Genomic DNA, 19587 nt, shown 5'->3' on the forward strand with positions numbered 1-19587 from the left:
TTCATTGTGATGAGTGCCAGCATCGTGAGGACTACATTAGGGGAAAATAAGTGCTGTAGGAGAGATACGTGGAGGGTTTTATGGGAGCTCGGTGGCAGAGCACAGAGAAAGGTCGCATAATTCAGCCCAGATATGCTCCTAAAAGACTATTTCCATTCTCTTCCTACCCTTTTTTGGTACATACTAATAATGACCATAAAGTACACTAGAAAGTATATCAGTTACAATAATAATAATAACTAACATTACTTTACTATGTGCCAGCCCTGTTCTGAGCACCTCCATGTGTTTTCCCATTTCATCCTCATAGCCCTTTGAGACAAGTAATAGTATTATCACCATTTTCCAAATGAGAAAGCAGAGAGGTTAAATAATTCCTGCAGTTGAGCTCATAATGGCATCGATTCTCTGCCTGTAACAATGCCTGGGATGTTTCCTTTGTATTGATTTCCTCTGTAACTGTCTGCCACCTAATCGGACCATAGAATACCCTTGCAGGTAAAAGAAATGCATGAAGATTAAAAGATGATATAAAATGTTGCTTTTGAAAATTAGGTTCCTTAGCAAAAAGGCACTGAGCATCAGCTCAGTATCGGACAGAGGGATTAACCCTGGAGGTACATAGATGATTAAGACATGGTCTCTGCTCTCAGAGCCCAAAGTCTTGTTTGGGAAGACCAACAGGAACTAATACATCGAATAAAGCGTTATAGGGAAGTACGGCTGTGTGAGCATTTGGTCTCCTCCCCAGCCCCACATTCCCCAGAGGAACGTGGTAACAGAGGAACGTGCTAACAGAGGAAACCCCTCATCACAGCTAGAGCCCAGTAAGTAAAGCACCTGCATGCACTTACTCTGGAGGGTTTTTGCTAGACATACTGCAGGTGAAACCAGAGGGACTTCTATAGGTTGAATCCCACCCGTCTTCTGAGGATATGAGTAGATCCCACCCTCTTCAAGGATTATGTAGGAGAAATCCTGGTGGGGCCCTACTACGTCCCCCAAATTTGGGGGCTAAGAGCTGAAGACAAAGACAGAGAATGGGAGGTACAGGATCTACCCCACTCAGACTTTTGAAATGGCAAAGGTGAGGCGAACAGATATGACAGGTGCTGTCTCGCAGGGTACCCGGGGAGCCATGGGGGGCTGGGGTGGGTCGCTGAGTAAATTCCACCAAGATGCATCGAGGGAGGCTGATGGAGGTGAGGGAAGAAGAGCTTCACAGAGGAGGTACAGACTGAGAGGAGCTTGGAAGATGAGGAAGCAGGGGTGGGGCAGGTGGAGGATGGAGTGAGATAGGATGGCGGTCCAGGGAGAGGCAGCAGTATTGCTAAGAGCCTGGAGCTCCGAAACAGCATGACAAGTTGGAGACATGGCAGTAGTTCTGCATGATCCTAGGGAAGATCCTTTGGGACTGGGAGTGAGAGGTGACAGGACTGGGGAGAGAGACAGGTAAGCTGCTATGATGGGTCCCACGAGGGATGATGCAGAATCCAGCCAAGACCCCAGGGAAGGAGGAGAGGAGATGGGGAAGGAGAAGGGCAGGTTGGTTGCGGTGGATGAGAGGAAGGGTGATGTCTAAGCAGGGTGCTAGGCTGGGAGTCATGGTACCAGTCACTGAGCTGGTAAAACAGAAGAAGAGGAAGATTCCAAAGGCAAGACAGTGAGTTCCTTTCGCACCTGGCAGGTTGGGGGTCCCCAGGAGCTGTCCAGGAGAGACTGGATGTGTGCTTTTATTCCTCAGACGAGCGGTCCGTAGAGGGACCCGTGTGTTGCCAGAACAGCCTGAGCTGGCCCGTCAGTCTTACTGCACACACTGTTTGTTGTAGAGGGCAAGACTACTGTGATTGGCAATAAAGAGATTATGAAATTTACACTCCAGAGAGACTGGGGGAAGACAGTCCTGCTAGATGCGATTCCTTTCTATTTTAGCACCCCTTTTCCTTTACCATCAGCTCTGCGCACAAAAAACCAGCCCACAAAAATCTATTATGTTAATTTCATCCTCATGTGCCTATTACACATCTTCTTGGCTCTTGAGATTTGCATATATACACATACATATATTGATACATACACATATGAGTGTTCAACAAATTTACGCTCAGAACAGCATTGTATGGAAGTGTATGATTCATGTTGTCCTTGCCATTGTTAGGTAAGAGCATTTCTAAACTATTTGCTAATTGCACAGGTAAAATAATATTATTGTGTTTTATTTAAAATACTTTATTATACTTTAAATTGAATATTAATGGATCCTCAAAGAAAATGCATTATCAAGTTCCAATGTTATTTTTTTCTCAGCTATTTGCACCAAAATGCAAACTTTCAGGAGAGCTTAAATACTACAGAGTAAAAGATGTTTTCTTAAGGCTCTAGCCATTTCCCTTTAGTAAATTGAAACTATGCTGGATTACTTCAGATTTTACTTTAATATTTTATTATATGAATTCTCAGTTTCCTAATGTATATTCTTTATATAACCTGAATTTATAATCTATGCCTTGAAATGCCAATGGCGTATTTCTTTATTTTGGTTTTTAAATTATCATATGGCAAAATTGACCTTTGTTTTGGGTGTATAATTCTGTGAATTTAAGTCTAGATTTCGGTAACTACCACCGCAATCAGGCTATAGAACAGTTAGATCTTCCCCCAAAACCTGCCCATGTCACCCTTTTATAATCATACCCTGTGCCCTACTCAAACCACTGGTAACCACTGATTTTTTTCTCCATATAGTTTTGTCTTTTCAAGAATGTCATATAAATGCAATCATATAGTATCCTGCTTTGTTTTGCATATCTTAAATTGCTCACAAGGCTGAATATTTTCCTACAAACTAGTTACAAGTATGTTTTTTGTATTTTGTATAGTTTGTGTCATTGCCACTTATTTAGTTGGGTCATGGGTAGTGGTTTTGGGGTTTTTTTTTCCCTACACATTTGTGTATGCTTATTATGTAAGAATGATGCTAACTTATTTTCTGTTGCATTTACCGTAGATATTTTCCTTAAGTCTTTGCCTTCGCATTTTGTTATTTTCTTTAAGTGTATATGACCTTACAAATAGTAATATTGTTTGATCTAGTAATATTGGAATTCTCTGGTGATCTAGTTTGATGCAATCTTCCTAAATTAAAAAAAAAATGTAAAAGGAGCTTATCACAGCATTATTTCTATTATGGAAAAACTAGACACAATCTAAATGTGGAACTATAAGACTTTAGTAAAGCAGATAATGGAGCTGTCCCTCAGTGGGCTATCATGCAAGAATTAAAAGGATGCTTACAGAGATGACATAGTAGCTTGGATAATTTTTTTTTGGTAAAATGTTAAATTAAAAGTCAGATACAATCTCTTACACACAGTATGAGCACAGCATATAAAACAAAACCACAAAACCCATTAATTAAAATAGACTAGAGAAAATCCATCAAAATAGTAACCGTGATTTGTTTCTATCGGTGGAACTATGAGGAGTGTTTTATCATTTTTGTGTATTTTCTTCATTTCATGATGATTGCCTATTACTATTACAGAAGGGGAAAAGATTCTGGGCAGCTCAGCAATAAAATGCTACCTTTTGCCTTTAAAAGGCACCCCCTGAGCTTGAGGCTTTATTGAACAACGTGTGAGGTTAAGCACACAAATGCCAGTTCTGCTTTCTAAATGTCAAAATGTCAGATCCCGTCACTGTGACTAGACCTTTAGAAAGAGAGACAGTGGCTTGACTACCAGACAGATGCATGCATTGGGCAAATCATCAAAATGCTATTGGGTGAGGGGATAGGGCAGGCGAGTCTGGCGAACTGGGGAGGGAATCAGGATGGCTGTGGATAGGAAGTCAGTTGATGTCTGAGCCAGCCCTGTTGGGGGAGGGGGTTTTGCAGTAACTCTGTTCCTTACTGTGATAGAACCACTGGGGACACTAGAGCTTTCGGTCTGTTCCCCAGACAGATTTTCCCAGGTGCATGTTGAGCTGCTGTTGCCTAATTCTGAACCCAGCCTGGAAATAGCAGAGTGACACATCCATCAGTAAAGGTCAGAGTGGTTGTAACTCGGACTTTATGAGTCAGTGATCCCTCGAGGCTCAAGTCAGAATTAATTACTTATCTTCACTTGTGTTAAGGAAATCTTCAAAAAGTCCACACATGGTAAATACTCGCATAAATGATGCTAGTTCTTGGTGATTGTTCCTGATTAGTGGAGGAATATAGATTTGTCTGAAAGATCTACGTGGTCCAGGAATGGGGGTCTCAAAGAAGTTTTCTCTGGAGAATTCTCAGCTCTTAGCCAGGCTTCTGCCCAAGAGTTCTAAGCTCAGAGGGTGAAGGGGGCCCCCTAAGGACAAATCTGGAAGTCATCTAGCTGCTAATTCAGCAGAGTGACATATACAGAATGTGTTTTCAAGTCTAAGAACTCCTGACAAATCATGGTGATCCCATAACCATCTCCTTTAGTTAAACCTGCTGAACTGCAGGAAATTGGGACTCTCTTAACCTCCATGAAATTAACAGCAGTGATCAAGAGCCCCTAATTTGTCTCTCTGTTTGTTCAAAAAATACCCAGGCTGCCGGCATTCCAGAGGACTGGCAATCTTTTATGGCTCTGTCGGATTCAGGGTTACGGGCCCAAGATTTCCAGTTGTGTCATTGATTCTCACATCTGGTATCCTGTTACTCTGAGTAGTTTTCTTCCTTCACAAAAAGGTGAAAAGATGGCTAATGCCTTCTTCTTGATATCTTTGGCTTGCTTAAGAATGTTTGGGAAAATTCGTGAGGCAAAATCAGTTCAAGAGAAAGAGGAAGCAAAGACGTAACTTTATCACTAAATACCAGATAATAGTTTCAGATTAATGGAACCTCATGGAAAAGTAGGTTTAAAAAAGGGTTGAAGTAAATGGACAAAACAAAGACAAGGAAGGAACAACAGATGAAGAATCAGACTGGAATCCTGGAATTTGTAGCCAACACTACGATGATTTTCACCGATATGTCCAGGAAAGTGTAATTATTAGTTCTTTGGCTTTTACGAAGTACTTTGTTTATCCTTCCACAATGAAGTGGTATTTTACAGTGGTCAGTGATTTAGGGTTTTTAAGTGGTTCGTAATATTCAAAAGTTTAATTTATATATATCCATATGTATATGTGTGTATGTGTGTCTAAAGTAAACAGAGATCAGCTGCTGAATAAATATCCAGAGCTAATTCCATCACACACATAAATAGCCCATGTAGGAATTTCATGGTGTCATGTTCAACTGGTGTGACTAAAATAGACTCACTGTTTGTAAACTCATTTTCTTATTACGTGTGTTGTTTCCTGGGTAACTTCTTGAATAATATTGATAGAAGAAATAAAATGTTGGAAAGCCTCTGCTTCTCTCTGCAACTATTAAATAAAACTCCATTCGATTAAGAGTGGAACTTAGGTCTAACTGACAAGGTTCAACAACGGTGAAGTCCAGAACGCCACTTTCTTTGGCTAGTCAGCCTGTGGTTTGGGGTGAGCCCAATAATGTACTGTGCAGAAGGGGAAGTAAAACATTTGTTTGAATGGATAGTTGAGCCATTTGAGGCTCTGGCTGTCAGCGATAAAGCACTGGTTAAGTGGGGATGGGACACCCACAATAATATATTTTACAGCCCCCAAACAGCATTTGTCTTTTGTCGCTTTTCAGGGAGCGACCATGTCACCATTTCTTCGAATTGGTTTGTCCAACTTTGACTGTGGCTCCTGCCAGCCGTGCCAGGGAGAGGCCGTTAACCCTTACTGTGCTGTGCTTGTCAAAGAGTATGTTGAATCAGGTAAGCTTGAGTGGGTGGTGTAGGTGGGGTGGGGGAGGGGGAGGAAGACCCTACTATGAACTGGGAAGCAAGGTCTTCCGGGATCTTCCAGGTCATCTGGCGCAACCTAATTTTCCAGCTCAGGAAACTGATGCCCAGGGAAGCCAAGTGCTTTCTCAAAGGCATATGGGCTTAGTAACAGCCTCTGAACTAGACCTGGTCTCCGGCCTCATGTTCTACGATATTTCGTGGTCCCATTTTCCACATAAACAAAGGAAAGGAGAAATGAGTTGAGGACATTATGTGAAGAGTTAATGGGGGAAAAAGTCTACTTTAATGAGCTGAAGTAGAACATGGTGGTGTTAAGTCTGGTTGTTGTCAGTGATCATAGATAAAGTCTGCGTAATCTTAGAATTAACTCCAAAGGTGGTTTACTGCTTCTTGGCCAAGCTCAGATGAATAGTACAAAGAATATACGATTAGTGCTTAGAGTCCAAATTACAGAAAACTTACTTTTGTGTTTACTAAAACCCTGGTTGAGTGAAAGAATAGTCATGTTCTGTCAAATTTAAATATCTATGAGAAGTTCATGGTGAGGGGGAAAGTGTGACAGTCTTCCCGGATTCCTTTGTGGGTTTAAATCATTCCATTAAAATAATCTATTCTGTCTGGAATCTCTCCATGATCACTTCAACTGTTCCCACCCTCCCTGATCCCTGCCTCTGTATTTTAAGATTCTCATGGACTTTTTTTTTTTTTTTTTTTTTTAGTTTATTTAGGCTGTGTTGGGTCTTCGTTTCTGCACGAGGGCTGTCTCTAGCTGCAGCCAGCGGGGGCCACTCTTCATCGCGGCGCGCGGGCCTCTCACTATCGCGACCTCTCTTGTTGCGGAGCACAGGCTCCAGACGCGCAGGCTCAGCAGCTGTGGCCCACCGGCCCAGCCGCTCTGCGGCATGTGGGATCCTCCCAGACCAGGGCTCGAACCCGTGTCCCCTGCACCAGCAGGCAGATTCTCAACCACTGCGCCCCCAGGGAAGCCCTCTCATGGACTTTCTTAAAAAAAAAAAAAAAAAAAAAGGGCAGGAGGAAGTTTACATCCCATGATTTTTCCAGCTTCACTGCCTTCCTACACACATTCTGGTTTTCACAGAGACTTCGTAGGGAAGTCTGATTGCCACCAATGCAGAGTCCCAGTAACAATAGGAGCCATTATAGTTCATTTACAGGGAAAGTATTTATGGAGCACCTACTATATACTGGGTCAGAATACGTGCCTTTCCTCTAGAGCTTCTTTCCTAGCAGAGGAAGATAGGCAAGAAACAAAAATATCATGTAGTAAGTCATGTGAAGTGAAGACATTAAAGCAGGGTAGTGGGGAGAGAGAAGGATTGGGGCCGGAGAGACAGATGGAGAGAGACAGAAGTCCTGAAAAAATACTCCTTTAAGGGGGTGACATTCACAGGTGCAAGAGGAACCTGATTTTGCACTTGAGAACCTCCAGCTAGATATTTCCAGCTCAGAACCCTGGGGTTCCAAATCCTGGTGTGTTGGCTTTTCTGTCCCTTATAAGACTTCTGCTCTGTGGTTGACTGACTTCAGCCTTCCAGACCCTGCGAGCACATCAAAGCGGGGGAGACTGTCTGATGATCTCGATTTCCCTTCTGCCCAGATTTCTCTCCTGTTTAGTTAAAAGTGAGAATGGCACTTGTTCCCAATCTAAAACCTTTCAAAGGTCACCAAAATCTTTGAAGTGTGCAATGTCTGAGTTTTTCAAAGCTGCTTTCGACTTAATGGGTCCCCGGGATCCAGTTCCCTTTACAGCCACAGCTCTCACTGACATTTGCCTCTTGAGAGCCTTTTTAAAATTTTTTCTTCTTTTGGCCTTGCCTTTGAACTTAGTCTAATCAGCCGTGTGGATCCAGAGAACGTGTCGAAGAAGACTTTGTTTTTCCAAAAGGTTAGGCTGTGGAGTTTGGAGGTTTGGGGGTGTCGATTTTGTTTTAGTTTTGTTCTGAAAAGAAATCACTCTGAACATGATCATTCAAATATTACTTCTCTAGAGTTTAAGCACTTGTCAGTCTCGGGGGTGTGAGGCTGCATTTTACGTAAAGCAGTAGGACAGGGACAAACAGGACACAGCGCTGTCCGTCTGGGAGCCTTTGAAAATGGCAAAACCCACTTTAAATAGATAGGATCTTGAGTTCTGGTTCTCTTTTTAAGTGATTGCAAACATTACTGAATGAAGGTGTAAAAAATGCCTTGCCGTGGGAATTTCTGTCCTTTTTCGGGGTGTGGAGAATGGTTATGGTTGGGAGGAATTAAAGGAATTATGAGGGGTGACTTCAAGCCTGTGGAAGTAAAACGTTACTCTGATCACTAATATTGCCGTTGCTTTTTCTTAAAGTCCGATCCTGAGTTAAACTTCTTTTAAACAAGACATAAAAATCTTCCCCTTCCTATTCCACGCTCAACACTGTCAGAGTTTATACCTCTCATAGCCAGGTTTACCTAAATTTTGAAGTCTCTGCTTCTTCAAATCCTTGTATGCCTCCCAAAGAATAATTTAGCAAATGCTAAATGCCTGTTCTGCTTTTAGCATCATGCGCTGGAGAGAATCAGGATTCAGAACTGCTTTGTTTCCCTGTTTTAAGTGAATTTTTCCTTTTGCTTTATCAACATCTCTGAATTGCTAAATCTGCCACTTTGTGTGCTTATGATCACAAGAAACAAACACTGAAATACAGCTGCAGTTTTCTGCTCCTGAAATGATTAAAGAACAAATACTATGGAAAATCCAACATGGATGAAAGATATGACAACACTGCCTAATCCCACGAGTAAGCCGAGTCGCCTGGTGGTTCTGGGGAAGTTCCCTTAAACTATATCATCCTGACCTTGGCTCCTGTTGCTAACCATTTCCAGCACCCCCACCTGCCTGCAGGTCTACAGCCGGCTTCACTGGCTCTGGGGATGATGACCACCACCTCTCTGGAATACTTGTTAATTTTTGCTTAGGGTGCATGGTTTATGTAAAATATATCCTCATTTGCAAATTAGGGAAGGAAACAATGGCTCATGATGTTTTAAAGGTTTTGCCTCTTAGTGTATTTATGTCAAATGGAAAAGTTTTAAATATCTTTTTAAAGGAGCACTCATTGTAAGCCTGAAATTATGCCACTGTATCTTTCAGATCAATCTCTAATTCCTTTACGTGTTATTTTTGTTCTCCCAACAGACTGATCTATCCCGGAGAGCAGAGGGAATAGGTGTCACTGTTGAGTTGAATTATTTCCCAGGGCTGGTTAAGGGAGTAATGAGAACATATCTTTCTGTTCCTAGAGAATGGGCAGATGTACATCCAGAAAAAGCCAACCATGTACCCTCCCTGGGACAGCACCTTTGACGCCCATATCAACAAGGGAAGAGTAATGCAGATCATCGTAAAGGGCAAAAATGTGGACCTAATATCCGAAACAACTGTGGAGCTCTACTCCCTGGCCGAGAGATGTAGGAAAAACAATGGGAAGACAGAAATATGGGTAAATAGCCAAGCTGTGAGCTTTATTTTAAGTGTATATTCCATTAAGTGATAAGAACCATAGTAGTTGAAGACTAGTTCAAAATTTCAGAGTCATCCTGAAGGTGTGATACACTGGCCTTGAGTAAACTGACTCCCTACCACTGACTCATTGGTGGCTTGATAATGATGATGATTATTCATTGCAGTCTTAGAACGTACTGGTATACTCAAATCTCTTTGATTCTTATGTAAGGGGAAGAAGGTCTCTTAGGCTATGAAGAACTGTTATTGATTTATTTATAACTGTTAAAGTAAACTTGGAAATATCACAAATCTTCCATAACTTGGGAACCTACCTGTGGCCTATTTATCAAGATATCACGTAGATATCAAGATATCTAGGTACCTATGTGGTATCTTGATAAATTATTTTAGATAAGATGATGGGTGGATAAGTGAGAAGAGAGAGCAAAGATCCATTTAATGTTTGATATCTCAGTCCCTATAATTTTTTTTTTTTTTAGCCATAATGTGTTCACTTAGCTTACTTTACTCTAAAAAGTACATTATACACAATTCATGTTACCACACCAAGTTTTTGAAAACTTAGATTATAACTATTTTGGTAGCAAATGTTTCGAAAGTTAAAGGAAGAAGTAAAATATGAAAGCATAAAAAATTCTAATGAAAATTTCTGGGGTACAAAAATTGAAGAAAATATAATAGTAAAAACTGCTTTTACATGATCTGAAACCCAGAAAGTGTTTTCACATGTCTGTATCATTTATGCAAAGGAGATTCTTACCTTTCTGCTTTGTACAGATTCTTAAGAACTCCAGCCAAAAGATCTTCAAGTCACAGGTTTCAAAATGGGAATGGTACAAACCTAAAACCTAGATTTTTGTGTCAATTATGTATTTTTGACCTGAAAAAAAGGGTACTTTTTAGGAAAGTACATGTATCTTTGCTTGTATCACTAAAGTAATCTTTAAAGATAAAGATATATCAAGATTTTTTCTTCAAGTTCCCCATGCTTAGATGTGTTTAGATAACTTAGTTCAGTGTATCTGTTGAGCACTTCGCATTCAGCCTGGGGAGAGGATCTCGGAAACAGAATTCCTCTTGGGTAGCTGGTTATACAAGTAGGAAGAGTTTAAATAAGTGGATAATGTCACAAGTATGTGACTTAGTGTCAAAGGTTTATACAAACCCGGTAGGTGAGGGGGTGAGGCTGTAGGTACAACTGAATCATGGGAGCATTTGGCTAGGCTCAGAGAAAGAAGAGAGAAACCGGAGAAAGTTTTCCTTAGTTTTTTCCCCCATTCCCATTTATGTTCCACTTTCTGCCCCATTTTTTTAAAAAAAGGGAAGAGTCACCAAATCTCTCATTTTTTAAGTAGCAGGCTATTTGATTTCCTTTTTAATTAATGAGAGGATAACTATTTTAAAAATTCTTTTGTTAAGCATCACTGACAAACAAGTTGCTTTTCTATTTGTATCTCTTAAAGTTGCATTTGATTTCTTGCCTCGACTTTCTCTGATTTTATCCTTATCAGACTTTTTACACTTTTTGCCTATTGGGATTTTTGAGACATAAGCCCTTGGATCCTCATTTAACTACTGGCAACCTTCTTACATTTTCCACCTTTGCTGTTTTCAGGGTTATTTGTTAGTTTACTTTTATTTATAATGTTTAAAGGTCAACAGGTTGCTTTGGACTTATAGTTTCCCTTGCTTCTATTGCAATCTGCTTTCTTAAAATTAGCTTCTCTATTTAAAAAAAACAAAAATGATTTTCTCAGAGTTGCCTCTCACTTCCATAAACACCATCCAGTTTCCAAACATTAAGATTTTCCTTCTGCTTTCCCAAGAGTTTCCCTGTTGGTGCGGTTATCTCCTGTTCTCTCTCAAAAACATGATGGACTGTGAAATTCTGTGAATGTTGTTCTTCCAGCAGCTAACTGGTTTAATTTCCTCCATCACCACTAATTCCTGAATATCGGTACCGAATATTGGTAATATTGGTTGCAGTCACCTGGTACCAATTTTTCCCACTTCCTTTGGGACTGACCCCCTGTTCCCTTGCTCTTCTAGCTTTATCTTTGCCTCCTTATTTATTATTCCATAAACCAGAAAATAATGGTGTACATACTTGTTGTCAAAAGCACTTCTCTTTTCATTAATCTGTTTAAGCTTGCATGAGAATGTGTAGATAACCAAGCAGTACAAGCTTGTCACATCATAAAATTCTAGTAGTAGTGATGCTGTAACACCGGCATCACTATTATGTCAGTTCTCTGAGATCTTTAAAGGTCTGGTGACAGGCACAAGGTCACCATGACCTTGAATTATTTAGCCATGATTCATACTCAATCCTGAGTTCGACCAGACCCTTCTTACTATTTTTCAGTTACTCTAGTTACCCATGGATGTAATGATCAGCAATGCCCTGCAGTTCACCTTCGTATTCTTTTTAGCATATTTACAGTACAGTGTTACAGTTTAGTATATAATCAGTAGTGGTCAGGTCGTGTCAGATTTGCCGTTTTACCCCTTATGTCACATCACATGATTTCCTGCATCATCCCTTCTACATAATGATACTTAAATATATATATGTATATATATTTTTTAATTTATTTATTTGTTTATATTTTATTTTTGGCTGTGTTGGGTCTTCATTGCTGTGCGCGGGCTTTCTCTAGTTGCAGTGTGCAGAGGCTACTCTTTGGTGCAGTGGGCAGGCTGCTCAGTGCGTTGGCTTCTCTTGTTGTGGAGCACAGGCTCTAGGCACGCGGGCTTCAGTAGTTGCAGCACGCGGGCTCAGTAGTTGTGGGTCACGGGCTACAGAACGCGGGCTCAGTAGTTGTGGGTCACGGGCTACAGAACGCAGGCTCAGTAGTTGTGGCACATCATGGGCTTAGTTGCTCCATGGCATGTGAGATCTTCCCAGACCAGGGATCGAACTCGTGTCTGCTGAATTGGCAGGTGGATTCTTAACCGCAGCGCCACCAGGGAAGTCCTGAAATAACGTTTTTAAAATCCCTTCCTCGACCAATCTAATTAAAATTTCCCTTAGCAGACTATCCAGCACTTTCCAAAGGAAACAGGCTCTCTGTGTGAAAGAAAAAGGCCACTCCCATTTAATACCCAATTAACCTAGAGGCAAGTGTATTCAGGCATCCTCAAAGCAGGATTTCTCTTTCTTTCCAAAGGGAACCTACTTGTTCTCCAAGTGAGCTAGTCCCCAGCCTCCATGATTCTTTTGTCACCATCAAGATATGAATCTACCCTATTACAACTCTTCAGATAAGCAGTAGCACAGGGCAAGGAATTCAGATAGAATCTGTTTTAGAATTTGGTTTCTTCCTTAAGGAAGTTTTGATCTCCAAGTCAAATTAGGTAGTTGCTGAGGTGTTTTAATAAAAGAAAGCCTATGTTCACGGATGCTGTGCTAGTCTAAAGATAATAGGGGTAAGTTAAGTGAAAGGGAACAGGGGTGGGCCCCCCGCTGGGGATCTCCTGCCATCACCAAACTCGCCAGTTGTGATGTCATTCAACTCAGCACTTGTCTCACATTCTGACCCTTGTTTCTTTCCTTCCTTCCACCAGTTAGAGCTGAAACCTCAAGGCCGAATGCTAATGAACGCAAGATACTTTCTGGAAATGAGTGGCAAGTGGCATTTCTTATTCCTGTTTGGGGGTGTGGCGGGCATGTCTCCTCTCCTGTGCAACTTATTTCACTTGGCTTTTCTGAGAGCAAAGAAGATGGAAGCACGAGGAATTTTCTTAAAATTCCCAGTGGTGCTCAAGCATGAGTTGAGTATACACTCTATGGGGCCAGATCCACACAGAAATAGAAAACATTTATAGCATTCGTTTTTAAATGGTATGAATTCGTATGCCCAGTGCTTTTCTAGTCTGTCTGTATTTTCATTTGGGAATTTAATGTAAACACCAAAGGCTCTGCTACTGTGTTGCTCTGTGTGTACACACTGTGTATAAATGATGTGATATAACAAGTTGTCACACCATCAGTAGGATACAAAATAAATAAGAAACCGATATTTTCTATAACACTATAGTAGCAAAATCCTAATGCTTCAAGTTAGTCACCTCAAATCCTTATAGGAACAAGGAGGGAAAAAATGCATCACTAAAGAGTTTCACTTCCATCTCACACACAGATGCCGTTCACAGAAGTTACATTTACAGGCAGTGTGCTTGGTGCCTGTGACAGCCCGTCAGTTCTTCCTGTTGCGTTTATATCCTGTTGTCAAAGTGCTGTGTCAATGAATCAAATGCTACTACTCCTAAAATCTTTTTTTATTAAAGTATAGTTGATTTGCGATGTTGTGTTAGTTTCAGGTGTACATTACGGTTATTCAGATATATATATCTATTTTACACACACACACACACACACACACACACACACACACACACACACACACACGATTGGCCAAAAAGTTCATTCGGGTTTTCCGTAAGATGTTGCAGAAAAACCCGAACGAACTTTTTGGCCAACCCAATATATACTTTATTTTTCAGATCTTTTTCCCTTATAGGTTATTACAAAATATTGGGTATAGTTCCCTCTGTTATACAGTAGGTCCTTGTGGATTATCTATTTTATATATAATAGTGTGAATATGTTAAGCCCAAATTCCTATTTTTATCCCTCCACCCCCTTCCCCTTTGGTAACCATAAGTTTGTTTTCTATGTCTGTGGGTCTATTTCTGTTTTGTAAATAAGTTCATTTGTGTCTTTCTTTTTCTTTAGATTCCACATATAAGTGATATCATATGATATTTGCCTTTTCTCTGTCTGGCTTCTCTTAATATGATCATCTCTAGGTCTGGCCATGTTGCTGCAAATGGCATGATTTCATTCATATTCCTATTTCTTTGAGTACGTAGGAGGTACTCAATGAATGTTTGTTGAACTGTTCAGTTGGACTCACTCTGAATTTAGAAATTCCTTTTATTTTCTTTTGGTTCCCACACAATGGCTATTCCAAACATGCCCATACTCCTTGGTTGCTGAAGGTGTCTTGATCTTCTCTTACTCTTGGAGGTTGGCTTTACCTCCAGTGTAATTGGGAGAGACTATGTCTTCTGTCCGTCTCTGCACTTTAGGATTCAGCTGCTTCGTCCTGCATCTCTTCCTGCTCTTCTGCCTCGGAGAAAGTCCCTCCCTTTCTTGGTCTCCTGGCTCTCACCCCTAGCAGCTCTGTAATATCAGTCACGCTTCCTCTCTGGCACCTTCAACTTTTCTGTCTTTCTGTGGTTTCTATCTCATTACCAAGACATACATAATTAAGCTATCTTCTCCAACCTGAAAAGAAAAATTTTTTAAACGTTTTAACCTCCATGAGTTTTTCTTTCCTTTCCTTCCCTGACACATTTCTTGAGAAAGCAGTTTAATGTATCAGTCCCTGTTTCTTCACTACTCTGTCAATTCTTAAACCTTAAGAGTCTGGCTTATATTTCAAACAATCTGCTACATGGCTTTCTCCAAGAGAACGAATCCTCAAAACAAATGCATGTGTCTTAACCTTCAATTCCCTTGACATCTCTGTTTCAGTCAATGCTGAGAAACCCATTCTTTCTTGGATTGCTTGATGTAATATTATTCAAGTTTTCCTCTTAATTTTTCAGCTGCCTCTTCATGGCCTCTTTTGTAATTCCTTTTCCTACCTCCTAAAAAATATGGGTGTGTACTTATCTCCAAGTCTATTCTTTGTGTGAGTGCCATGTCTTCCTGACTGGGCTATTAGCCATTCCGAATTAGGGGTGATGTCTCATAGTTCTTTAGAACATTCAGCATAACAATTTGCTCATAGCTGGCCAGGAAATATTTGTGATTTAACTGACTACAAACAAGTGACAGATTAAACTAAATAAATAGATTGGGCACCATTAGTATAAAAGAAATAACCAAACATGCAAAAACCAATGCACTTATTCAAGCCAATAAACAAACAGAAGACCAAATTACTTCAGAAATAAACAGTAAATACGAGGAGAATTTTTAAACTTCTGAGCTTTTATACATTTACTTTCTTGTAGTGATTAAAATGGTCAGAGGATAAAGGAAATCACAGGAAGGAGCAAGGGAATGAATTCCTTTTTAATACTCTCCGGCATTTTTTAAATGTACAGTGTTACATCCTAATACACAGACTATTTTATAAGTATATAGTTATATGTAGTCTGTACTATCATATAATAGTTTATGTATTAGACTATATATAATTTTTACATAATTATATATATATATAATTTTTTACAGTAATACAGATAGGGTTCCCAGAATAATTCACTTCCATCCCTGAATTTAAAAGTAATTTTATGCTTTATTTCATTTCATTTCATCTGGACCAAAATAAAAATGAGTCAAATCTTACTGACAAATGGCCTACTATGCCAGTCCCAAGTTGTAAATTGATCTCTGCACTTAAACCAGAACTTGAAGAAGAAGGCAGTTGCCTTAGTGACCCTAAATTTAATCCCTTATTCACCAAGCCTAGTTTATTTCTGACCCAGTTCCTAATAAAAAGACTTAAATTGCCTAATGAAGTATTAGGCAAAATATTCAACCTTATCTAAGGAGCTCTTTATTAGGAAGGCTTTTTATCTGGAAGTTTGGAGTTTCCATAAAACAGACCTGTGGAGCCCTGTGGAGAAGACTTTTGTCCTAAAATGAGTCCTGAGACTAGGCTGGATCCTGCGGGAGAGGTCTCCACCTCCATGCCCCACCTTTGTCCACCCAGTGTGTTTCTAGCCTGGCCACTCTAAGGGGTGGGGAAATTAAGGTACTTTGGCAGGAACATTTGCCTCAAGTGTGTTGTCCAGTCTCTGCCATGGCTTAGCCAGGATGGAAATAATTTCGTTTAAATATTGTGAACTCTTTTCATTTGTGAAACATGAGCCGCTTATTCTCGCTAAACCTCCATTTTTTGTATTTGGAAAAAATAAATAGAATAAGTCATCCAACAATCTTCAAGCTACTTAAAATCGTGGTTGTAGGAACTATAATCATTAAATTCATTACCCTTGTTTTAGTGATGATGATTATTTTTGTTATTTCTTTCTTGTGTACCATGTCACACTCTATCACATGCTAGAGTTTCCATCGTGCTGTTAAACCATGACTGCCTTGCTGTTGTGTGTTTTCTTTGGGCCTGGGCTTCAGCCAGGGCTGATAGTCTCACTGGTATTCTCAGAATTCTACCAGCCTTTTGGGAAGATGTCATTTGGGCATTGGACACTGTGGACAGTTACTACCCAAAGTATCTTCACCAATATCCAGAGCCCAGGGCGAACTGAAGAAATGTGAATGTGATGATTTGATGTAGGTGACTAGGTAACATCCAGGATTACATTTTTTTTTTTAATTGCAGTGATCTGTTCATCTCTGGCCCTTTCCACTTTAACCTGTGTAATCTATGGCTGGTGCCTCTGATTACTGTGGGCCTCAGGAACCAGAGCATAAACAACTTCCCAAAGTTCTTTTGTCTTCAGAAGTCTGGCCAGCTCCCTCCTACTTCTTCTTGTCCATAAACAACCAGATATAAAGCATCCTGGGACCTAAAAAAAATGTCATTTTCAACTTACTGTCAGTAACCACATTATTCTGTAGAATTACAGGCAAAGTATTTGCCGCTTCCTGCCTTTTCTGGCTGAATCATCATTGACAGTGAATAGGAGAGGCTGCTAAATACTTTGAATGTTCCGACTTTTGGTTTTAAAAATTGAAAGAGGATATAGCTCAGTGTCATGAAAGAGGAGTGAAGGGTCAAGCCAGTAATCCAGCCTCATTGTTTCAATCCTATAACAATACACCCTCTGGTAATCCTGTTATGGAATTAAGGAAAGACACTTCGTATTGTACCAACCTTAAGAAGTACTTAGGAGAGGGCAGACAGCAGAAGCAGGAAGAACTACAATTCTGCAGCCTGTGGAACGGAAACCACATTCACAGAAAGATAGACAAAATGAAAAGACAGAGGACTATGTACCAGATGAAGGAACAAGATAAAACCCCAGAAAAACAACTAAATGAAGTGGAGGTAGCCAACCTTCCAGAAAAGGAATTCAGAATAATGATAGTGAAGATAATCCAGGACCTCAGAAAAAGAATGGAGGCAAAGATCGAGAAGATGCAAGAGATGTTTAACAAAGACCTAGAAGAATTAAGTAACAAACACCTAGAAGAATTAAAGAACAAACAAACAGATGAACAATACAATAACTGAAATGAAAAACTAGGAGGAATCAATAGCAGAATAACTGAGGCATAAGAACAGATAAGTGACCTGGAAGACAGAATGGTAGAATTCACTGCCATGGAACAGAATAAAGAAAAAATGAAAAGAAATGAAGACAGCCTGAGAGACCTCTGGGACAACATTAAACACAACAGCATTTGCATTATAGGGGTCCCAGACAGAGAAGACAGAAAGGACCTGAGAAAATATTTGAAGAGATTATAGTCGAAAACTTCCCTAACATGGGAAAGAAAATAGCCACCCAAGTGCAGGAAGCACAGAGAGTCCCAGGCTGGATAAACCCAAGGAGAAACACGCCAAGACACATAGTAATCAACTTGACAAAAATTAAAGACAAAAATTATTGAAAGCAACAAGGGAAAAATGACAAATAACATACAAGGGAACTCCCATAAGGTTAACAGCTGATTTCTCAGCAGAAACTCTACAAGCCAGAAGGGGGTGGCACGATATATTTAAAGTGATGAAAGGGAAGAACCTACAACCAAGATTACTCTACCCAGCAAGGATCTCATTCAGATTTGATGGAGAACTCAAAAGCTTTACAGACAAGCAAAAGCTAAGAGAATTCAGTACCACCAAACCAGCTCTACAACAAATGCTAAAGGAACTTCTCTAAGTGGGAAACACAAGAGAAGAAAAGGACCTACAAAAACAAACCCATAACAATTAAGAAAATGGTCATAGGAACATACATATCAATAATTACCTTAAACGTGAATGGATTAAATGCTCCAACCAAAAGACACAGGCTCACTGAATGGATACAAAAACAAGACCCATATATATGCTGTCTACAAGAGACCCACTTGAGACCTAGGGACACATACAGACTGAAAGTGAGGGGATGGAAAAAGATATTCCATGCAAATGGAAATCAAAAGAAAGCTGGAGTAGCAATACCCATATCAGATAAAATAGACTTTAAAATAAAGCATGTTACAAGAGACAAGGAAGGACACTACATAATGATCAAGGGATCAATCCAAGAAGAAGATATAACCATTATAAATATATATGCATCCAACATAGGAGCACCTCAATACATAAGGCAACTGCTAACTGCTCTAAAAGAGGAAATCTACAGTAACACAGTAATACTGGGGGACTTTAATACCTCACTTACACCAATGGACAGATCATCCAAACAGAAAGTTAATAATGAAACAGAAACTTTAAATGACACAATAGACCAGATAGATTTAATTGATATTTATAGGCCATTCCATCCAAAAGCAGCAGATTACACTTTCTTCTCAAGTGCACATGGAACATTCTCCAGGTTAGATCACATCTTGGGTCACAAATCAAGCCTCAGTAAACTTAAGAAAATTGAAGTCATATCAACCATCTTTTCTGACCACAGCACTATGAGATTAGAAATAAATTACAGGGAAAAAAACGTAAAAAACACAAACACTTGGAGGCAAAACAATACGTTACTAAATAACCAAGAGATCACTGAAGAAATCAAAGAGGAAATCAAAAGATACCTAGAGACAAATGACAATGAAAACACGACGATCCAAAACCTATGGGATGCGGCAAAAGCAGTTCTAAGAGGGAAGTTTATAGCTATACAAGCCTACCTCAAGAAACAAGAAAAATCTCAAACAATCTAACCTTACACCTAAAAGAACTAGAGAAAGAAGAACAAAACCCAAAGGTAGTAGAAGGAAAGAAATCATAAAGATCAGAGCAGAAATAAATGAAATAGAAACAAAGAAAACAATAGAAAAGATCAATAAAACTGAAAGCTGATTCTCTGAGAAGAGAAACAAAATTGATAAACCTTTAGCCAGACTCATCAAGAAAAAGAGGGAGAGGACTCAAATCAATAAAATTAGAAATGAAAAAGGAGAAGTTACAACAGACACCGCAGAAATACAAAGCATCATAAAAGACTACTACAAGCAACTCTATGCCAATATAATGGACGACCTGGAAAAAATGGATAAATTCTTAGAAAGGTATAACCTTC

At 39.8% G+C, this 19587-nt stretch overlaps 1 protein-coding gene across 3 annotated transcripts in view; it reads left to right on the plus strand.

The window, feature by feature from the left end:
- Window positions 1-19587, plus strand: part of PRKCQ (protein kinase C theta) — a 152307-nt gene that overhangs the window by 40755 nt on the left and 91965 nt on the right. The window contains exons 1-4 of one of the 3 annotated variants that reach the window (XM_036844052.1): window positions 5347-5511; window positions 5687-5813; window positions 9132-9331; window positions 12925-12985. In XM_036844052.1, coding sequence (XP_036699947.1) covers window positions 5696-5813; window positions 9132-9331; window positions 12925-12985 — 379 coding nt within the window. In that variant the 5' untranslated portion in view covers window positions 5347-5511; window positions 5687-5695. Of the gene's footprint in view, window positions 1-5346; window positions 5512-5686; window positions 5814-9131; window positions 9332-12924; window positions 12986-19587 lie in introns of those variants that run through there. The other 2 variants (XM_036844051.1, XM_036844054.1) reach the window with 2 other exon arrangements.

This window comes from Balaenoptera musculus, chromosome 2 (assembly GCF_009873245.2).
Source record: "Balaenoptera musculus isolate JJ_BM4_2016_0621 chromosome 2, mBalMus1.pri.v3, whole genome shotgun sequence".
NCBI classification, from domain to species: domain Eukaryota; kingdom Metazoa; phylum Chordata; class Mammalia; order Artiodactyla; family Balaenopteridae; genus Balaenoptera; species Balaenoptera musculus.